The sequence below is a fragment of the Argentina anserina genome, chromosome 3 (genome assembly GCF_933775445.1).
Source record: "Argentina anserina chromosome 3, drPotAnse1.1, whole genome shotgun sequence".
Classification (NCBI taxonomy): Eukaryota; Viridiplantae; Streptophyta; class Magnoliopsida; order Rosales; family Rosaceae; genus Argentina; species Argentina anserina.
Genome location: NC_065874.1, coordinates 28,328,039 through 28,350,427, shown reverse-complemented (window position 1 = coordinate 28,350,427; position 22,389 = coordinate 28,328,039). Strand labels below are relative to the sequence as shown.

Below are 22,389 nucleotides of genomic sequence, written 5' to 3'. Positions count from 1 at the left end.
CGGACGCCAATGCCGACATAGAGGATCCCCCGGACAAGCATTGACGAAAAACTTTTCCCTTCCTTAAAACCTGGAGCCCTCTAAATCCTCAAATAACAATGCCCATTTTAAAATTAGTCTATTTGATATTAATTGGATATTAATTTGTTAATTTTAATTAGTAAGCAACTAAATTTGAAAATTTATTTAACTGAGTTGCTTAATTTGAAAATTTTGGAGTAATAATTCAACTTAAGGTTAGAAAAACGACTAACATTTTTTTTTGAAAAGGGGCTAACATTTATTTTAAATAAAGGAAAATGACTAACATATATACTCAGAGACTCTAAGGATAGTAAATTTACACGTTTTGAAAAACTAGGATAGTAAATTTAGCAAAACTAAAATCTATAGTAGCAAATTCACTGACACGAAAGCTAATGTATCAAATCGCATGCTTAATAGTAAAGGTACTGTGGGCTTCCTGCCTACGAAAATAAAGGGCATGGGCTTGGAGCCTTAGAGCGACCCAAGCCTGCAGACCACGAGGGCATCCTGGTAAACTCACTGGTGTAAATACATTAAAGCCAGGCTCGCCAACACCTTCCCTACTTGAAAAGCCAAAACCCTAGCGTGCCTCTGCTCTCAAACTCTCTTAACCCCGCCGCCCTCAGCTTTTGGTCTTGAGTCTGGTAAAACAACCCCCTCCCACCTCCACAAAATGCATGAATCGATTAATAAGAGCTCACCCATCATGATCTCTGACTCCGAATTTGTTTGTGTTGTGTGTTTTCAGATCTAAAAGAAGCGGAAAAAATGGTGAGAGTCAGCGTTCTGAACGATGCCCTGAAGAGCATGTACAACGCAGAGAAGAGGGGAAAGAGGCAGGTCATGATCAGGCCTTCCTCTAAGGTCATCATCAAGTTCCTCATCGTTATGCAGAAGCACGGTTCGTGTTTTGTCCACTACTTTTTTTGTTTTGTTTAAGAAAAGCCTGAGACTTTGTATCATGTGTGGTTTATATTGATCGAATTACATGTTGGGTTTGGAATTGCGTAGTTGTCTGGTTACCATGTTTGAAGTGGTTTGTTTGGATGATTTTTGGGGTCCGAGATTAGCTAGTTATATGCTTACTCTGTCTGCCCGTGGTCGTTATGTGGTTTTTGGGTCAGGAGTTGTTTGGTTTGCTTGACTATTGGGTGTTGTGATGTTTGGTTGTATGACTGTTGGGTGTTGAGTTCTATCTTTTTGTGTTTTCTAAAAGGAAGCTTGAATCTTTATAATGTGGGTACTTTGTGCTGATTAAACTAACTGTTTGTTGGGTTTGGAATTGCGTAGTTGTCTGATTACCGGGTCCGCAGTTGTGTTTTTAGGTTATTTTTGGGGTCGAAGATTAGCTAGTTATGTCTGTTGGGTCTGCTAGTGTTCATTGTGTGATGTTTTTGTCTGATATTGTTCAATTACTTGAGTATTGGTTCATGAATTGTTTGGTTGTATGATTATTGGGTGGTCAGTTGTTTGGTTGTATGATTAATTGGGTTTGGAATTCTGCAGGTTATATCGGTGAGTTTGAGTATGTTGATGACCACAGATCTGGAAAGATTGTGGTTGAACTCAATGGGAGACTGAACAAGTGTGGGGTTATCAGCCCTCGGTTCGATGTTGGTGTCAAGGAGATTGAAGGATGGACTGCCAGGCTTCTTCCCTCAAGACAGGTGTGCCTTTGTTAATGCATCACTGTATTAGATGTTAGGGTACTGTAGCGTTTGTACATGTTAATTATGCATGCGCAGTTTATTTATATTCATTTGCATTGATTGTTTTAAGTTTTTGCACTGAATGTAATATGTATTTGTTTGCAGTTTGGATACATTGTGTTGACAACTTCTGCTGGAATCATGGATCACGAGGAAGCTAGGAGAAAGAATGTTGGCGGCAAGGTTCTCGGTTTCTTTTACTGAGGAGAGTATCAAGCGGATCCTTTTTTTTGGGTTTAGTAATGCTGGGATATTTTCATAGACTTAAATTCCGAAGTCGGGTTTTGAGAGTTTATTGTACTTGGATGTGACTTTCTTCTTTTACTTGGATTGACCTTCATGTTTTTGCGACTTTGATATTAATGTTATTTGGTATTCATCATCATTGGTAGTCTCTGTTCTGGGTTGATACAAGTTAAATGGAAAAGCTTCTTTTGGAATTCTATTTGCAATACCCCAATGCAAAAAGAGTTGTATTGAATCTTGATTATTAATATTGTGGCTATTGTTTTTCCCTTATATTATGACCATCATTTTCAGAAAGGGAATGGGGATATGCTCTGATGGTGTTGGGATATAATGAAACTGCCCAGCTTCAGTTGTCCCTGTTGCTGAGTAGTATCATTGTATCCCAAACATCATCCGAGCATATCCTGGTTCCGTGACTTTTGATGAGTTTCATGTCCTATGTTGGTTCTCAAGATTCTGTACAACTCTTTTTCTGCTGGGATAAAATTGTTTTCCGGAGGGGTTCTTTCATTTAATTTGTGTCTTTAGTGGAGACTTGCCGTGGTGAACTAAATTGCTTTAATAATGTCTCCATGATAATTCAGAATCTCCTGAAATTCCAGGAGTCAATTAATTGAATCATCTATATTACACCACCTATATTAATTTCTGTTGCCTTTAGTGATTATTTTCTGTTGCACTGTTTTGCCACATCTGGGTGTTAATTCCTTGTCCTGGTTAAGAAGTTGGGTTACCAATAGGAAGACAAAATCATCCAGACCACTTTGTCCCTGGGATGAATTGCGACTTCCAAATGAAGTCGTTCAACTTAAATTTTACATCTGGGAAAGTGAAGGTTTTCATAATGTAAATGACTGTTGGAAGGTAGACGTCTTGCTCATACGCACGCATTATGAATCTGAAGGCGAACGAGGCAACTGGGGATTGTAGCACAAGGATACATGAGATTAAATTGATCGTGTTGTTCCCAAGCTTGTGAGTTCAGTCAAGAGGGATCACAACTTCGTTAATGGGCTGCCGAGGAGGCGCTAGTCCTGGGATCCCTGTATCATGCTTCCCTGCCTCGGCTTCAAATTGAGGGACATTCCTTGCTTTTAGATACTGAAATCATTGATAACTCAATGTCAAACTGCCCAAGTTACATCAGTGACGATTTAAACATTCGACTTGACATGGATTTATTAGCCTCTTCTCCCATATTGCCTAATCGATCAGGTCAATTGCCCATCGGCTCTCACTCTCATGATGCAGGCATACACCCGGTGAAATTGCAGGGTGAACTTGAATACAAGACTTTTCAAAGCCATATCCTGATGATCATCCAGGGTTGCGCATGCAATTGTGATCTTCATGAGAAGATTGTTTACGGTAATTTGATATGAACGATGTTTCATTTCGTTGACATTGGTCGTTAACTTACCAAACTCAACTATTGAACTGGACCTGGTAGTGTTGATATAATTATTGGTATGAACAAGAACCACTGAGGCACTTGCTCTAATCTCAGTCGCCCTTCACCTTTTTGCCGACGAGTTGTTTGGTTAGAACTTAGAACTGAAGGTCCATTTGCTCAAATTTTGATTCTTTGAATCTGTCATGAGTCCCCAAGCAAGTCAAGTCGCACTCCCACTTAATTAATAACCTCAATAAAATAATAGTTATTATCGCTCCCGACTTAGGACTAAATTTATAAATAATAGAAATTCGAGACTTCATATGATTCCTATCAAATATACAAATTAATAATTTCTTATATATAAATAATTTTACATTTACAAGTACTTTGTAAAGTACGACTTATTTATTACTTGTTTTTTCTTGAAAATGATGTCATTTTGAATCTCATTATACTCTTTTCTTAACATAATAATAACTTATTGTGTGTTTTTCTCTTAGCGCAATAAAAAATTATATTCAATGTTCTCGCTGCCATGATAAGTTGTTGAATAATGTAGTTTATCTAACAAAATAGTAAATTTTATGATGTATATATTATATGAACAATGTAATGCATTGAACAAACTAATATATTTAATAATATTTACGGAATTAATGATCAATGTAGTACATCGAATAAAGTACAACATTTTTACTCTAAAAAAATCTTTATTATACTTTGATATTAATAACTTATTAATTTATCAATAAATTAATAACGAGCTAAATTAATAATTTTTACTGGTTTTGAGCTATTAATTCATAAAGATTTTAATGTATTACCTCCAAGTTGATGAATCACGAACGCACATTTTAGATCACCCAAAAAAGAAAATATGAAACCCACTTAGAAGCTGACCCCCATCCCTTGAAGTTTTAAAAACTTATGAAGGACATGGCACATTTGCATGCCTTTTTATTTGTATGTAGGTGTAAGAACCTTAGACTTGAGTCTAAATTTTTTATTTTATTTTCAAGGTGATGGTGCATATTAGATCCTAAGGTAATTGGCTTATACATGTATATACCAGTGATACAACATTTCAAAATGTATGTTAAATTGTTAATTGGCTTATTAGCTCCTACGTGATCGGTCTTATTTACCCATAATCTAGTGATCTTTCCACCATTATAAAGAGTAATTATTTTATGTAGCCGGAACACCACGTGGCACTGCTATGTGGTATACCCAACTAATCATATTACTCTATGGTATGGTAAACATGCACACGGTGAAAGAGGAAAAAATTATTTAAATATGAGTAAATAATCAGAAACAAATACAGTCTAAAATGAACCAATAACATTAAAAATGTACACCATGTAGACTATATACCAGGTACATATAATAATTTTTCCATTATGAATAACATAGATCATAATTATGCAGGATAAAAGAAATTGAATTTGGATGGCTGAGCCAAATTTATTAATCGCAAAGTCTTTTTCTAGCAGAGCAATTATTTTATGTACCTGGAACACTACGTGACACTGTCATGTTGTGTACATAGTCAATCATATTACTTCATGGTATAATAAACATGCACGCGGTAAAATGAGATAAGATTATTTAAATATGAGTAACCAATCAGAAACAAACACAACAAAAAATGGACCAATAACATTAAAAAAGTATGTCACGTAGACTATATACTGAGTACATATAATAATTTTTCCTTCTAGCACCTCTGGTGGTTTCAAGTTTTCAGAAAATTAATTATTGGCAACTTAAACACCAAAATAAACTCCACCATTGATATTTGGAATCTTGCTATTTTGTTTTCATACTTTTGCATCATTACATCATAATTCATTTGTAACCAGCAGACCAGCGGTCCATTAAAATTTCAAACGTTCAGCACGAACTCGAACAATTCAATCTTGTTTGCCCTTTGTGTCCACAAATACATATATACTGCAGGGGATCATTTCATATTATAAGCAGATCGAAGCATTCTATCAAGTAGATACTTGGGGTTTGAGATCAATCAAATTACTCGAAGCTGTTCATCAAGCTCGTTAGTACTGTGGCCGCCAAGATTTATCATCGATCTGTTGCAGATAGAAAAGCAACATACAATAAATAAAAAGGGAAAACTTCTAGTAGTAGCTATGTTTAACAATGTTTCTTTCTTTCATCGATCCAAGCCACAACAAGCATGGAGAAGAAACCAAATCACATCTTGTTTAATCTACAGAATACCTTCATGATCAAATTGAAGCGTCAAATCATCGATCATGATCATCCTAGATATTGCTCTGCCAAAGAGTCCTTAGTTGCCCACAAAAAGTAATGACCTCAAACTTTTAATGGCGACTGTTTACACCCCAGGCCCCTCGATCCTCCTCCTCCCCTTCATCATCCTCGCTGTTCTCACTGCTGCATGCTCTTGTCGTTGCCATGGAAGCTCTGATGAAGGCCACTATATGGATGAGTTTTCACAAATAGCTAGACAGGAGTAGTAAACGAGGTGGCTTCTGAGCTTTAAAGGGGTCATTGAATAGGGTTTGGCTTTGGTGGGAAGAGTATCTTCCAAGCATATACTTGAAGCATTAGCATGCATGGCCCATGCTTTCTCCGACTTTAAGTATTTTTATGGGAACATGGATGGATCTAAAGTTGGGGTTGGCCGGGTTGCTGTGATTGTCTATTTCATTTAGCATTGTCTTTCTGCTTTGTACTGTATTGTATTCCTTCCTACGAAAACGTGGACAACTGCATGCATATGCAAGATGCTATCGAGGAAACCGAGCAATGCAATCTTTTCTCAGAATCGATCAGGCAATATATTAACAACGAAAAGAATAAAATAAAGAAGGAAGATTCTATGAGTGTAAAGGACTAAAGGTAGTGGATCAGTGGAGTAAGTGTGGACAAATTTAGATTCGGTATTCATATTTCTATCTATACTTGCAATCTTAGTCAGTATGCGAATGGCTTAATTATTCGAGGGATCATCGAGAGAATGCAGAAGGTCTGCATGCAGTATTACTGTAATAGATTGCAGCTGGGGGGGATCAAGAGGTCTAATTCTGTGGCACTATGCAAGATTATTGAAATTCACTTATCAATTTGCATGAGTGAACACATTGGAAAGATTTCTTTGATCTTCATCACATTCAAACATACTTCCCCTAATCTCCTAATTAAAAAAGCTATTTGAGCTGTTGCCCCCTGAACCTATCAAATAAGAGTGTATGAGCCTATATATTACTTGCATGCTTCATTGTAGTGGGTGAGAATCACTCTAGCAAGAATGCATCAAGCTCTACACAATATTGCATGCATGAAGTCATTGTACATCCTTGATTTGGGCCATATAATTATGGACCAAATATTGCATGTCTTATCAATCTATTTTTAAGTCCTCTGATTATTAATTTCTATGGACCTTCTCATTGTTCAAATTTCCCTTCACATCTTCATATAACTTTGGAAATAAGTAAGAGCACATCTTTTCAAATTGCAACAAACATCGACAAGTTTATTTATATCAAGATTGCTTGAAGAAAATAATCCGAATAATAATATATGGAGTTTTGATAATTAAGGGCATTGAAAAACCCAAAATGTTAATTAAAGCTCATAGATTGGACTTCTGATAAATAAAGACATGAACAAAATTTGTACCTTTTAAATTTTAAGTTATTATGAGTGTGTCACTAACCTTACCTAACTCATCTCTCATAAACTTTGCATATTTTTCCAATTCTCTCTCTCTCTCTCTCTCTCTCTCTCTCTCTCTCTCTCTCTCTCTCTTTCTCTCTCTCTTTCTCTCGTCATTGTACCTTTCTCCTTTCTATTCAAATCACTCTCTCATACTCTCGCTCTCACCCAACTAACCAAGCGTCACCTTTATTATGTCCTCTGCAAACTTGATGCCGCCGTCGTCACCTTCATCGTGTCCTTAGTAAACTCGTCGTCGCCGTCGGCACCTTCAACGTTTGCCTCTGCAAACTTGTCGTTGTCATCCTCCGCAGCCATGCACGGCACTAACGCCATCAACTCCTTCATAAAATCTAGTCGGAAAAGGACTCTCTCACTCTACAGGTAAAATGTCAAATTGATTTTGTTATGTAAGATAAGATCTATGAGATTTAAGATTGTGCATATCAATTTCTAGAGTTTTGAATCCAATTTATGGATTTCATCCATGTAGGTTGGTTGTGTTTGCCTTCTAGTCAAGTGCTAGGTTATTAAGGTTGAGAGATCTACATGCATGTATCTATATGGAGCATGAACTTTCAATAGTTATTTGGTTAGAAATCCTATGAGTTGAAGTTGTTTGTGTTTTTAATTTGGACTTTTCATACTCAAAGTATTGAGTAACTATGTTTGTAACCGCTTTTGTAACTACGTAAGTAACTGTTTCAGAAACTGAAATTATGCGCTATACAATATTGATTGATTTCATGATTTTTCTTTCACGTAACTGTGTGTAAGTAACTATGTCGGGAACTGTGATATGACTATGACCTTGCTTTGTGTAGTACGAATCCAAAAATGGCGAAAAGTTTTGATGGCTCACTCGGTGAAACCTCCATCGAAGGCTCAGACGCCTCGAGCTGGATAGGTAACTGTGTGAGTAACTAGATAGGTAAGTGTGTGAGTGTAAAGCAACTGTGTATGTAATTATGGCCTTACATGAACATATATTGATAATATTGAGTAACTATATTGACATGGTGTAACTATAATGATAATTGTCTTGATAACTATATTAGTAACTCTATTGAAATTGAGTAACTATTAGTGACTCTGTTAGAATTGAGTAACTATCTTAATAACTATATTGGAATTGAGTAACTGTCTTGATAACTATATTGGTAACTTTGTTGAAACTGAGTAATTGTCTCGGTAACTATGTTGTTAATTGTCCAGTTATGTTAGAATAAAACAGAGATAGTATAATAGAGGTGATGAGGTGAATATATAATAAGTAATTATATTGACATGGTGTAACTATATTGGGAACTGTCTTGGTAACTATATTAGTAACTCAATTGAAATTGATTAACTATTAGTAACTATGTTGGAATTGAGTAACTATTTTGGTAACTATATTAGTAACTCTATTGGAATTGAGTAACTATTAGTAAATATGTTGGAATTGAGTAACTATATTGGTAACTTTGTTGAAACTGAGTAACTATCTCGGTAACTATGTTGCTAATTGTCTGGTAATGTCAGGATAAATCATAGATAGGATAATGGAGGTAATGAGGTGAATATATAACGAGTAACTATATTGACGTAGTGTAACTATATTGGTAACTGTCTTAGTACCTATATTAGTAACTCAATTGAAAATTGAGTAACTATTAGTAACTATGTTAGAATTGAGTAACTGTCTTTATAACTATATTAATAACTCAACTGAAATTAAGTACCTATTAGTAAATTTGTTGGAATTGAGTAACTGTCTTGGTAACTATATTGGTAACTCTGTTGGAATTGAGTAATTGCCTTGGTAACTATGTTGGTAACTGTCTAGTAAAGTCAGAATAAAGCAGAGACATGATAATGGAGGTGATGAGGTGAATATATAACGAGCATGTTTTCATTTATATATATTCAATCGATTGAGTATATGATCATATGACTAACTATGAAATTATATAGTTACATGATGTAATTGGTGAAAAGCTTTGATGGCTCACGCAATGAAACCTCAACCGAAGGCTCAGATGCCTCAAGCTGGATATGTAGTTGTGTGAGTAACTGGATGTATGTATGAATGTAAAGTAATTTGTATGTAACTATGTCAATATATTTGTTATTACCATGTAACTATTTAAATAACTAATTATGTAACTAGCCACATAACTGTATTGTAACTCTCTATGTGAATGTATTAGTAACTATTTGATAACTGTGTTAGTAACTATGTTAATATTGGCTACATGTCTTGTAAACTATATTGACATTGCAAACGACAATATGTATAACAATGTGTTAACGTTGTTTGATTGTTTATCCAAATAATTAGTTACATGATCAGTTACTTAAATATTTACATGAACATATACTGATAATATTGAGTAATTGTTTTGACATTAAGTAACTATATTGGTAACTCAGTTGGAATTGAGTAACTGACTTAAATAGTTATACATGAGTAGATACATAATGATAATATTGAGTAACTGTATTGATATTGTGTAACTGTCTGGGTAACTATATTGATAATTGTCGTGGTAACTATATATATTAGTAACTCTATTAGAATTGAGTAACTATTAGTAAATCTGATGGAATTGAGTAATTGTATTGGTAACTATATTAGTAACTTTGTTGGAATTAAGGAACTGTCTCGGTAACTATGTTGCTAATTGTCTAGTAATGTCAGGATAAAGGAGAGACAAGATAATGGAGATGATGAGGTGAATTGGAGGATGTCGTTGGTTAATGAATAGTTGAAGCGACTATGAAGTATAAGCCTAAGATGATGAGAGTATTAATGGTAGTTATACGATAGTTTTGAGTAGTTACATAACCATTTACCTGAGTAGATATGTGGTAGTACCTTGATAACTATCTGAGTGACTGTATTGACATTGAGAAATTGTGTCAGTAACTATATTGGTAACTTTGTTCTATTAAGTAAGTGTTTGATAAGTGTGTGAGTAACTTTGCTGGTGTTCAGTAAATGTCTTGGTATTGTTGATATAACATTCAAAGTAATTTTTGATGGAACTGCCTCGGTAATTGTATTGGCATAGCTACAAATTAATGATAATCACATAATAAAATATGATAGTTACAATGATTGTGAGATTGTTGATGTAAAAAACTGTTAATGTACCCAGTTAGTATTTGTAACTGTCTTGATAACTAATTGTCTTTGTAAAATTACAAAGTACAAAAATTCTAGATGAACGAGCGCAACAATTTACAGCCCAAATGACAAACAAATTGAAGTTATAGTTGTTTTTCTCTTCAATTGACTTGCTCAGCTCACCATTAACTAGCATGCATCTAGTATACACATTGGTTGTGATGTCATAGTTCTCCATTGTCTTCATAACCTCTATTTGAGTAGTTTAATATAGTTTCTTCAACAACTGTCTGAATAACTATATTGACATTGAGCAACTATCTTGGTGACTGTTTATGTGACCATATTAGTAATTGAATTAGTAACTTTGTTGGTACTAGGTATCTGTCTCAGTAACTGTATTGAAAATGGGTAACTTTCTTGGTAACTATGTGTGCAACTATCAGGTAACTGCTTTGGTATTGACTATTGAGTAATTGTCTCAGTAACTCATAGTTCTCACACATCTGCAGCACGTTCATGAACATATATATACCGATCCAGTAACAATTTGTCCCTCTCACTCATATCTTGATCGATAGACCACATGTATAAATCTCTCCTTTATCCATATTGGTTGTGATCCCACAATTCTCCATCTTCTTCATAACCTTTTGTTTGAGTAGTTTAATATAGTTTCTTTAGGTACTATTTATGTAACTGTATTAGTAACTTCATTGATACCGGGTAACTTTCTCAGTAATTGTATTGCGCATTTTGTCGAACACCTTGTGTGCATCTTCTAAAAATTCGTGATGTAACTACTAAAGTAACTGATTATAAAGCTGAAAACTATTCAAGTAACTAGAATGCAGCTGCTTAAGAAACATATAGCTACTCAAGTAACTCATCATGTAACTAAAAGTTGACTTTTGTATTGCAACTAAATATACACTATCAAATGAGTGAACTGATGAGATGAAACATAAAACTAAAGCTAACAAAGCAAGAGAAAAGTCAAATTTGATAGTTACACAGCCAAATAGTTACAATGATACTCAAATAATGAACATGATAGTTACAATGATGTGTGTCTGTAACTATATCAATATTGAGCAACAGTCCCGTTAATTATGTTAGTAACTATCTCGTATTCATATTGATATTAAGTAAATGTGTGAGTAACTAAATATCGATGTAAGACTGATAATGCGCAAAATATATACATGAAATAACACAACCTTTTCAGCCTCAATGGCCACATTTTTCATACGTCGGCAACACATTTGGGAACAAAAATCAATCCAGCAACACTTCCCCCTTCAATTCTCACGAAAACCTTCAACACCTCATCTCACCTTCTTCTAGGGCATTTCGTCGAACACCTTGTGTGCAACTTCATCAACTTGGAAAACGATAGATGCAACTATCACAGTTGACAAACTAGCTAAAATCAAGTAAATAGATCAAGTAACTGACAAAGTAACTATCAACATAACTGTGAGACAAAACGAAAGAAACATAAAAAAAAACAGTAGAATTTCAAGCAATGTACGAAATCAGAGGGCAAAATATAATCTAACAACGTTAGAAACCTATCTAAACAGCAAATACAACATTATAACCGAAATCACACAACAATTAGGGCCATTTTTAACAACTCCTAAACTAAGGTCTTTAATTAACATTTTGATCTTGAAACAACCCTTTTCAATAATTTAATTCTAACAGCACTCATTCATTTTAGTTCTTGTAGCGGGTGGTTTGATCTTCCTACGTACTATTACAAACCATTAGAGTAATCCGACCAATTATGTGCTCAAAGAGTTATACTTTGAACCAATTATTGATTATTCAATTCTGATGGGTGATGCATAATGTACATATCATGTGAAGCACATAGTACACATACGTCTTCTGATGAATTGAGTAATACTCAAGGGTATATATAGGTGAGTGAGATAGTGGTAATGTGTATGGAAATCTACTATTCAGTTTTATATAAGAGTTCACTTTATATAATGAAGATGCCTCTTAATTGAAAAATGATTGGGACTTTGGGAGAGACAGAGAGGAAATGGTGCCACTTTAATTGTACAAGCCATGATAGGTGCATTTTGTATTAATAAAAAAAGAGGTACACCTCTAATTGACTTATTCATTGGTCCTGAATCCTGATCGCTTTGTACGAATTAATACAAGAGATGTATGTGCTTCACATGGTTGTTGTTGAAGCATCACAATGATAAGCTCACCTGCTATATGCTTGCCTATCAAGTATTTTTTTTCAATTAGATAGAAAACATTTTGCTGATGAAAAGACTTCTGCTGAGTGCTGATTAATTAACAGCTTACCAGTTAAAAATCCATTTGCTAGCTAATAAGGATCTGTTGATATAGAAGTGTTTTTAAGTAGCTGAGGATCATTATCATTAGTTTGGAATATCCCTGTTAGAATTATGCACCTACCGCGGGAAGAGAAGTTTTTTTGTTTTTGTTTTTGAGAATGAACACGGGAAGAGAAGCATTGCTGATACTAATGATCGAAAACACTGTGAATTTAGGCAAGGGCAGAAGACCGTGAGACTTGAAGGAATGAACTAAGTGACCGACAGAGATGGGAGGATTGATAAATTTCTTGAAGAAAATTAAGACAGGCAATTAGCAAAACAAGTTCGCCTTCTTCAGATGATATAATGAAAAAGAAAAGAGACTAAAAAATGTACAACTTCCTGCTACCAAGAGCATCTTAGGCTGGACTGCAAATTTCTGAAAATAAAATATATCACATAATACAGTATGTGATATAATCAGAATATATAATATAGGTTACTAGATCGTCTGACTAATCTCCATTCCTTCTGTTGGTAGTGTCGTTGTAATTAATCAGCATCCAATAATTGTGTTTTCTATAGATTTTTGTCAATTTGACATTTGTTTTTATGTGTCCCAAGAACACATCTGTATCGATTAAAAGGCTTACCAGTTAAGCAAAGAGAACACGATCTTTATAAAACAGCAAGCAAGAATGATTCAACGAACTGATCCGGTCTTTGAAGTCATTGCAATTATTTCCCAAGACAGTCGGTCACCATTGGGGCATTTTCTGAAAGCTCATGACTAGGGGAATCGAGAAGAACCGTGCTGGTTTTGTCCTCATAATTAACTTATAACTTAATAAGGGACAGAGTCACAATGTGGAGCCAGTCATGCACATACCCTATCATTTGATTATTTGATTAACTTGTACATGATTCATGATTGGTCATGGGAATAACACACTGAAGAAATGTGCTGTGTTTACGCGGTTCTGTATGGTGGAATTAGCTTCATTTTTCCCCTTCTTCCAGAGGCAAGATGAATGTCACACGCATTTGATTTGATCTAGTATGCTGGTAAATGTGGTTACTTTTCTCTAGTAGCAGCAGATGCCAGCTCCTATTTCAACTAGTAACATGCAAATTAATTCGGTTTTGTATTCATACCTTATTAAGTTCTTATAAGCAAGGTATCTCAGAGTTCTATGAAGCCTTGTCTAGAAAGTTAATCCTTAAGCACAAGTGAACTGCTCCTAATGTGCAATGCAACACGATGACTAACCACTTTGAAACTCAGGTTGCGGAAGACTCACAGCTAAACAATAACTGTTAGGCTACTTGCAGTATTTCTTGTTTTCGTATTAAGCAATGATCAATCCATACTAACTAAAATTTTGCTACAAATGATATTAGTTAAACCTTCATATTCACATTCTAACTCAACTCCTAGCACCTACCCTATTAGAGGCTCTTGAGTTCAAACACTATTCAGTATTCACCCTATAACTTATTAACTTTTTAACCTCGTGTTTGGATTGTGTATTATCTTATAAATATCGTAAATTGTATGCACAGTTCGGAATTTCTAGGGCACATCATCCACATCCACTAGACCGACGCCACATAACCTCCCAAAATCTGTCTCAAGCTGTCAGAACCTCATAGGCCACACCACTTGCCCCATTCTACAATAGAAATAGAAGAGTGCACACAATTGGGTGTGAAGAAAAAAGAGAGGAGAAGGTAAGAGAGACGGTGCGCATTATTAGCCAACGCCCCAGAAACCCACCATAGTCGGAGAACAAAGGAAGGAGCTTTGCTGGTGAGAACCGCTCAAGGTCAAATATCTGGCCACCCAATTTCTCTGTCTCTCTCTTTCGTTCCTTGATCTGGTACTTTTGATGTTTTTTTGGGCACTTTCTTCGAAATGTTTTGAGGTCTTTTTGATGATGGCGTTTGATTTGGCCATGTGCAGAGAGAAAGGTTCGATTTTGAGATTGGAGAAGTGTTAGACTCGATTGATTAGGTGAAACCCAGAAATGGCTGCTCCACCAGCAAGGGCTAGAGCCGATTATGACTACCTCATAAAGCTTCTTTTGATCGGCGACAGCGGTGCGTGTTTTTCTTTCCTTTTGGTTATAGATCAGTGGAATGCTTGCAGAGTTGGGGCATTTTTGGGATTGGGAATACATGTGTGGTGATTTAGTGTTCATAAATGTGTGGAGAAAATGAGATTTTGGTTGCTGTGTGGTTTGGATCTGGTTCGATTGGTTGGTTTTTGAGTTTGGTTTGATGAAATGGGTGTTTGAGATTTTGGATCAGGTGTTGTTGATTGAAGGAAATCGGGCATTTTTATGCATTTTGCTTGGTTTAGCTGTGCATAGGGCTGTTTTGTTCTCCTGTTTATTTGAGTCGAATATGCAGTTTTTAAAACTGGGTAATTTGGATGGTTGGTTAATTAGTCTAAGGTGGCAAAACATAATGCTGTCATTCCTGTCATGATAAACTAGTTTGTCTTATAATGCATTTTTGGAATAGCGTGTACTCAAACCGACTGTTATGTGCTGATACATTTGAAAATGATGACTGTCTTAGTGGTTATCAGAACTTAGTACATTTTCTCTTGGATAAATGGGGGCAGAACTTAGTACACTTTGTACATAAACAATGTCAAACTTAATTTTTCTTTCTTGATAATTGTTTTTTTTTTGCAGGTGTTGGTAAGAGTTGCCTTCTTTTGCGTTTCTCAGATGGTTCATTCACCACTAGTTTCATAACAACCATTGGGTGCGTGTATTTTTGAAGTTTTGTGTTTTAGTGCATGCTGTAAGTTCTGTTAGTTTGATTCTACTTATATTGTGGTGTGCAGAATTGATTTTAAGATTAGGACCATTGAACTAGATGGAAAACGGATTAAGCTCCAGATTTGGGATACAGCTGGTCAGGAACGTTTCCGTACAATCACAACTGGTACATCATCTTTATGATTACTCGCATTTAAATTGACAAAGAACTGGCCAAACTTTATGCATTGCTTACATTGGATACATTGTGTTATAAAGTTTTTTATAAGACCTTTCATTTCCCACATTTGCAAGACTTGGTTAAATTTGCTCTTGTGGGAGGGATACGGGTATCAAATTCTACATATAATATTGCAGAAAATTGACTTGAAAGTGGTTTGTTGTTGTTGATATATTTAAAAGACTAGTGCTCCCAAACCACGTGTAAAAAAGGGATGAAATTTAGGCAGAGTTTTGTGATTGCTTAAAACGGTGGTCCCTATGAGCATTATTTTAGCAGAAGTGTGTTTGGGAGTACTGTAATATCGAGTGAAGTGCAAATGTGCAACTATCTCAACCTTACTTCATTTATTTGACTTTCCTTCGGCGAGACCCGGGGAGGCAACCCATCGGGAGCCAGAAGTGACTTGCAACACCAAACCTGTACATTGGAGAATGTAATCCGAATATAAATTATTCAACAGCTAGACATATTCAAGTTCAGAAATTTGATCCCTTGTTGCTATTGAGAAGCCGACCTATCAGATATGGTACAAAGTCCATTGGAAGTTTTTTGCCTAAATGTGTAGTGGACGACAGTCTGCATCTCAGGACAGATGGTCATGTCCTCGATATGATGAATTCCTAACCTCATGGCTTGTGCACGACTGCAGACTGTTGTGAAGGTACATAAATTCCTGGAGCAACTTCCTGAATTGGTCAAGGTTGTTATCTGTGTCAAGGTTCTTACTTAAAAAAAAAGGGACATTGAAATCCCCTGGTAGCGCCCCATCCTGTTAGAAGCCTAATACACTGGATTATGCCAACCCCCCTAAAATAGGAATCACATGAATGCAACCAAATATGGGCTTCTCCTTAGATTTGAGGTATGAAGCATCAAAGTCAAGATTGTGCCTCTCTGCCAGAGCATCCATATTCCCTTGTGTCTTTTGTGAGGAGGATTTCCTTGAACTGCACTCGGCAGTTATTATCAGAGCATTTGGCAGGCTTAGTATTGCAACTTCTTTGAACTTAGACATCAGTACTTTGATTTTTGTAACAAATCAATGATTAGATAAGGATGTGTTCCTTGTCTGTTTCTGAATAAATTGAGGAAGATTATTGCTGTTTATTCAGTCTTATTTTTCAATCTATTAACTCTTACCCTCTGTTTGCAGCTTACTATCGTGGAGCCATGGGAATTTTACTGGTCTATGATGTTACTGATGAATCATCTTTCAACAGTAAATTTTCTTCCTTATTGTAATGACATATTCTTAATGAATCATTCAATTTTCTTTTTCTGTTTCTATGGATTGAAAGTTAGGATGTTTCTCCAGAATTTCTTTTGTTTAAAGTTTCTTAATTTCCTTATTGTCAATGACCTGGTTTGTTACTCTTTTCAGACATTAGAAACTGGATTCGCAACATCGAACAACATGCATCAGATAATGTCAACAAAATACTTGTAGGGAACAAGGCGGACATGGATGAAAGTAAAAGGGTGAGCTTGTGCATACTTTCTACAATTTGATTAATCAAATTTTGCAACTTATCACACAGGGAAAGTTGTTTCTTTTTCTTGCTCATACTTTTTGAGTGCTTGTTGATATACATGGCTTGTTTGGGTCAATAAATAATGCATCTTGGTTTTTAGTTTTAATTTCTACAAAGGGAAATCTTATTCTGCTGTAAGTATTTGTTGGTGAACTTCAACCTCAAACAAAGTAGCTATTGGTCTGTACAAATATGAAAACAGCCTGAGGCCTAGCAGGCCCTTTATCCTCTACCATGTCATCTTCCGAAACATAACCAATCCACTCTAGATGCTCATAGGGAAACAGATCAACCTAAGTACTTACCACTTAGTCAGCTAGTCTGTAACTTAGTGTCTATATGTAAATGGCTTCAAAATATCTTAGCAACCTTAGTTCCGAGTACAATTTAGTGTAATGTACCAATTTTGTAATTTAGTGTTTACATGTAAATGTACTCAGCAACCTTAGTTCTGAGTACAATTTTTGTGATAGAATTTATTAGCTAGAAAGAAACAAGGGATAAATCTGGAAATATCTGTACTATTCCTGATTGTATATCTGCCATCTTTTCAGGCCGTGCCTACCTCTAAGGGCCAAGCACTTGCTGACGAGTATGGGATCAAGTTCTTTGAAACTGTAAGTAATGGTTCAGATAGTGAAATTTAGTTGAATGGTGTTGCTACGTATTGTATTAATATAGATTCCGTCCTGCAGAGTGCAAAAACCAATCTCAATGTGGAGCAAGTTTTCTTCTCAATAGCAAGAGACATTAAGCAGCGGCTTGCGGATACCGACACTAGGGCTGAGGTATCATAGTTGCTCCTCTCTATACCATTAAAGAAATAAGTTGCATATTCGTAGAGTTCGATTTATGGAAATAATCTTTTTGGTTCTGTTATTGTAGCCAAACACAATCAAGATCAATCAACCTGACCAGGCAGGTGGAGCTGGTCAAGCTTCACAAAAGTCAGGGTGTTGTGCGTAAGATCCTTTCGTTAGAATCAAGGAGGACATGCATGGGAGCTTACACTTATGCTTGGAAAGGAAACAAACTAATTGTATGACAATACAGTATGATGGTGCTTGTAATCTTCTTTTTCTCATCTTCCTTTTTTTTTCATCTCATTCTTTTCAAACTTAGCGTGTGAAAGGTAGTTGCTTATCATTTCTCTCTTTGTGGTAAAGATTGATGTGTAACCTGTGGCAGACACATTTTCGATTACTGCCCTTTCTGCCCTTATGCTTGTGACTTATCGTAGTGTGCGAGAGATATAGACAAATGCAGATCTGATATTTATAAATTTAAAAAAAGCCTAAGACGTTGCTGCAACATGTGCAAGTTAATGACCCGTGAGTATGTGTTTTGTATATTTTGATGTTTATAATTGCAAAATACAAAAAAGAGGGTATGCTGTAATGAAAGCTTTTCCAGTGCATTAAGTTCCTTAACGGAAGTGTACCCAAATTGTATGCTTCAGTCGACTGAAAATTGCATTAGGGATCTTGCTTCAATATGCTCCACTGTTTATGCCAGCATTTTATTGTTAATGTCACAAAGTATCAAGTGAAGAGATTAGATTATTATTCCATGGATTAAGCTTATCCGTAATCACCTAGGTCAGATAACGCAACCGCGCCACCAAACAAGTAGGCCGCTCCTAACACTACGAAGTCGCTAGAAAGTACGAGGCAGAAAATCTGTAGCTTACTGGTTCAATACAATTAGGTTCATTGGAGAGCATCATGGTGGAGAGTGGAGACTCGTATTTGGACAAAACTAAAACCTCGTAAAAATCAGGCAAATCACCACTGGATGGAAGCCAAGGTTAAGAAGGCACCTGCCTTAACGACGCGAGATATACGTAAACCACTCGTTGCTCTGATAAAGACAGCTCGACCTTATTTAAGAATCTAGTGACTACTGGTTAGTTGCAGACCTTTGATGCGGGTTATAGTGAATCATCTTTATTTGCAGTCGTAAGGTTGTCCATCCAACCTTCCCAATCCATCTTTATTGCCCCCAACATTAGGTCACAAGCCCCCATGGCTGAGCCGGCAATCTGTTCATTCAGGACTCAGAAATGTAGCTAATTTTTTTTCACGTCTAAGATGTGGTACAAGGCAGCTTTAATTTAGAAGGAATAACAAATCAAACAGCTGTTTTATGTTATCACTTCAAATGTCAAAGGAAATCTAACGAGCACAAGCCGAATGGATAAGAGAATGGATAAGAGGATTCAAGCATACTGTATCTCACAGAGCAGAAAAGTGTTCATTTTTTCCATCCATCGGTCATACAAATACATACCAGTAGTGATTATTCCTACACATACAAGATAATTACCAATCTTACATTTGAGATAGCCTAAGCCATATCCTACAAGTTCAGTTCTTCCTTTCCATAAATGCGCTGAAGTTCGCGAGTAGCTGCTTGAAAGGATTCTGAGGAACAGAATATCAGTTGAATAAGCAATGAGCACAACTTGGATCATGCTAGAGTCAATTGACATTTAAAGCCAGGAAAAGAAAATGAAAAATCAGAGTGTTACCTTTCCAACTGAGAAAAGATTTCTGATTGATCGGGGCACCAAAGACTGTTTGCATTGTATCAAACAACAAGCTCTCAGGGGTGCTTCTTAATTCTTGTACTATCTGATAGATGGTCTTCCCATTCTCAAAGTATATGTGATTGTTTGGATGCTTTGTTTTGCAACCAGCATGCCGCTCAAATTCATAAGCATTAAGCCCCTTCCACAATACATATTTTGATTATTGGGTGTCCAGATAATGTACAAGGGAAAAACTATGATAACAGATGACTTAGTATATTTGTTATTACTTACCTTTGTGAAGTTACATGACTGACACCCACAAAGATAGCTAGCACCCTTTATAATTCCACGAAGTTCCTAAGTACAGGCAAAGATATAAGCATAAGTCTCTAGCAAGATTTCAGTTGCTTGAAAACAGAAATGAAAATAAAAGGCTGATAAAGATGGACTATACCTCACGTGCCAGGGAAACATACTTCACAGGCACGCCATCTAAGATACCAGTTGAAATCAAGCTTCTAACATTAGAGGGGAAGCTGTTTGGAGCTTGTTTCTTTACCGGTTTGATTTCTGGTTTACTCTTGGAAACTGGTTCTGGTCTTGATTTAGCTACAGACGCATTATTATCAGCTGCATTGACATTTGTCGCGTCCGATTCTTTCTCATTCGCAGTTTCTGATGTTTGAACTGAAGACTGATGGTACAATTGATCATAGTTTGCAGCAGCCCTGTCCATGGTGTTCATATCTTGTTCATCAGGAAACCCGCCAAAAGATATCATATTGGCATTCCCTTTACTGTAACTGTCACCTATTGATATCACATTTTCTTCCCTCTTGCCATAGTTGGCACCTAAGGGTCTGACATGTGCAGCTCCCAGGTTGTAGGTATGACCCATTAATGTGACATTATCATGCTCCTTATCATATGCCTGCCCAGGTGATATGAAGCTGGTTTCATGTGTCCTATCGAATGCCTGACTTGTGGGCAGGTTACTGTTATATTCCCTACTAGAACCATGTTCCCTTGATGCGTGCATGCCTGTGTCGCTGTCCTTAACCTGGTTGACTTTAATTTTTCTAATTCCAGCATAGCCAAGACATACTTCAGGATTTTCAATAGCATGAGATATGGACAAATTTACAGGTGCATCTTCTCCAAATTGGTCATCAACACCCTTTGTTCTTATGCTCCAATCATCTGATCCAACAGGCGCCATGTTCCTGTTTGAAAAGTTGGCAGCGCTTTCTGTATCGGATCCAAATAATCGGTCAATAAATTGATGTGGAACCGACTGGAAACTGGAAGGATTCTCCCACGAGACAGTTTCAGTTGGCATTCCCATGCTCAAATTGCTGTTTGGAACATGTACGGCTTGCTTTTTGTTGCGGAACAGCTGGGGTTCAGTAGAATCTGCAAACCATTGGTGAGACCGCTTTGGTTCAATTCTTGAAGGGTTACCATAAGTTGCATCTCCATCATTTTCATGCCCTGCGCCCTTTGCCATCCAAAACCCCTTGTTCTGAAAACACAGCCGGTAAACACCATCACTCAATAATTCTCCAATTTTCGTTTACCTCACACTCATGCACAAATTCAAGACAATTTGAGGACAAAAGGAAGATTTAGAAGTGTTTATCTATAACTCAAACTAGGTAAAACATGAACAACACACTCAAGGCACAATTGTTTCAGCTTTTATGTACCTAATTATTACAGAACTTCAGCAATCCTATGGAACAACACTCAACATCTTAAACTTTAAACAACCACAAGTACCATATAACTGATATAAGTAAAAAAATGAGTCTAATTCTAAACCCCATTTTCGCAAACTATTAGTAGTAGCAAATCTAATGTAAAAGTAACAATCACCCAAAAATGCATCCAATCTTAGCACCATGAAAAAGTTTACAGCTAAAACCAAACTAAACACCCCAAAACCATAATCAATCATAAACTCCAAATAAATACTTCATTAGCTTCACAGACAAATCAGTATCTTACCATTTTGCCTGTTATAATCCACAGTAAAAAAAAGATTGAACAACAGTTTGAATCCACCTTCACTCTGAGTACCCAAATTGAAGTGTCAATTAGTACAGACAGTGCTGAACTCCATCTGAAATAAGAACACCAATATCAAAAACTAAGAAAAGTAAGAAACATTCTCAGCCAGATCAAACCCTAAACTGAAGCAGTTAAACACAACCCAAAGCTTTTGTCTTTACTAGAAATGGCTCGGAATTAGCCCAATTCCTTAAACAATGCATGCGATGGTGAATGCGGTGACCTAGAAATGAAGCAGGTCGTGATAGTGAAAATTACCGGAACCTAGGAGAGGGTTGATTGGCGATCTCTGTCTTTCAATTTCCGGTTACGAAATTTCAAAAAAAAAAAATCGAATCTTTTCTTCAGCCAGAGGGAAGTTTTGGTAGGCGATGTGCGAGGAGCACTCGATCTTTTCTCGGAAGAATAAGGAGTGAAACTGCTTTCATCAGCATCCGTCCATGTGTTGGATTTTTCGTTAATATTAACCGTTAATTCTGATCATTCTTGTGGAAGAGTAGCCCGAACCTACTAGTAGCGTGACACGTTGCAAAAAAATTTATCAACGTAAAGGGCCCAACCGGGTTCGAGCCGGTCACCTCTTGATCTGCAGTCAAATGCTCTACGACTGAGCATTGGACCCAAGCATGCTTGGCTGACTCTTTTTTACTTTCAAAACTGGAGCTTATACATTAGCACCATATCAATCAAACTCGGCAAGTTTGGAATTGCTATATATGTTTTAATAAA

General features: G+C 36.3%; 3 protein-coding genes across 4 annotated transcripts; 2 read left to right on the top strand and 1 right to left on the bottom strand.

Moving 5' to 3' along the window:
• Positions 1–747: 747 nt before the first annotated feature.
• On the top strand, positions 748–2,121 carry LOC126786041 (40S ribosomal protein S15a-1). Its single transcript, XM_050511741.1, has 3 exons — positions 748–928; positions 1,534–1,694; positions 1,842–2,121. Exons 1-3 carry the CDS (start codon positions 796–798, stop codon positions 1,938–1,940), a joined length of 393 nt encoding a protein of 130 aa, XP_050367698.1. The 5' UTR covers positions 748–795; the 3' UTR covers positions 1,941–2,121.
• A 12,066-nt stretch (positions 2,122–14,187) lies between these two features.
• LOC126786024 (ras-related protein RABE1c-like) lies at positions 14,188–18,382 on the top strand. 2 transcript variants are annotated; one of them, XM_050511724.1, is made up of 9 exons: positions 14,188–14,336; positions 14,474–14,610; positions 15,213–15,285; positions 15,368–15,468; positions 16,679–16,744; positions 16,907–17,004; positions 17,612–17,674; positions 17,753–17,845; positions 17,943–18,382. In XM_050511724.1, the coding sequence occupies exons 2-9, from the start codon at positions 14,538–14,540 to the stop codon at positions 18,021–18,023; spliced, it is 648 nt and encodes a 215-aa protein (XP_050367681.1). In that variant the 5' UTR covers positions 14,188–14,336; positions 14,474–14,537; the 3' UTR covers positions 18,024–18,382. The 2 variants fall into 2 exon arrangements, with proteins under 2 accessions (XP_050367681.1, XP_050367682.1); XM_050511725.1 differs by having other exon boundaries at positions 14,223–14,320.
• Positions 18,383–19,301: 919 nt separating this feature from the next.
• On the bottom strand, positions 19,302–22,065 carry LOC126786008 (uncharacterized). The gene is made up of 6 exons (XM_050511708.1): positions 21,919–22,065; positions 21,598–21,712; positions 20,045–21,112; positions 19,882–19,947; positions 19,588–19,786; positions 19,302–19,480 (listed from the first exon to the last, which is right to left on the bottom strand). Exons 2-6 carry the CDS (start codon positions 21,598–21,600, stop codon positions 19,416–19,418), a joined length of 1,401 nt encoding a protein of 466 aa, XP_050367665.1. The 5' UTR covers positions 21,601–21,712; positions 21,919–22,065; the 3' UTR covers positions 19,302–19,415.
• Between the last annotated feature and the right edge of the window lie 324 nt (positions 22,066–22,389).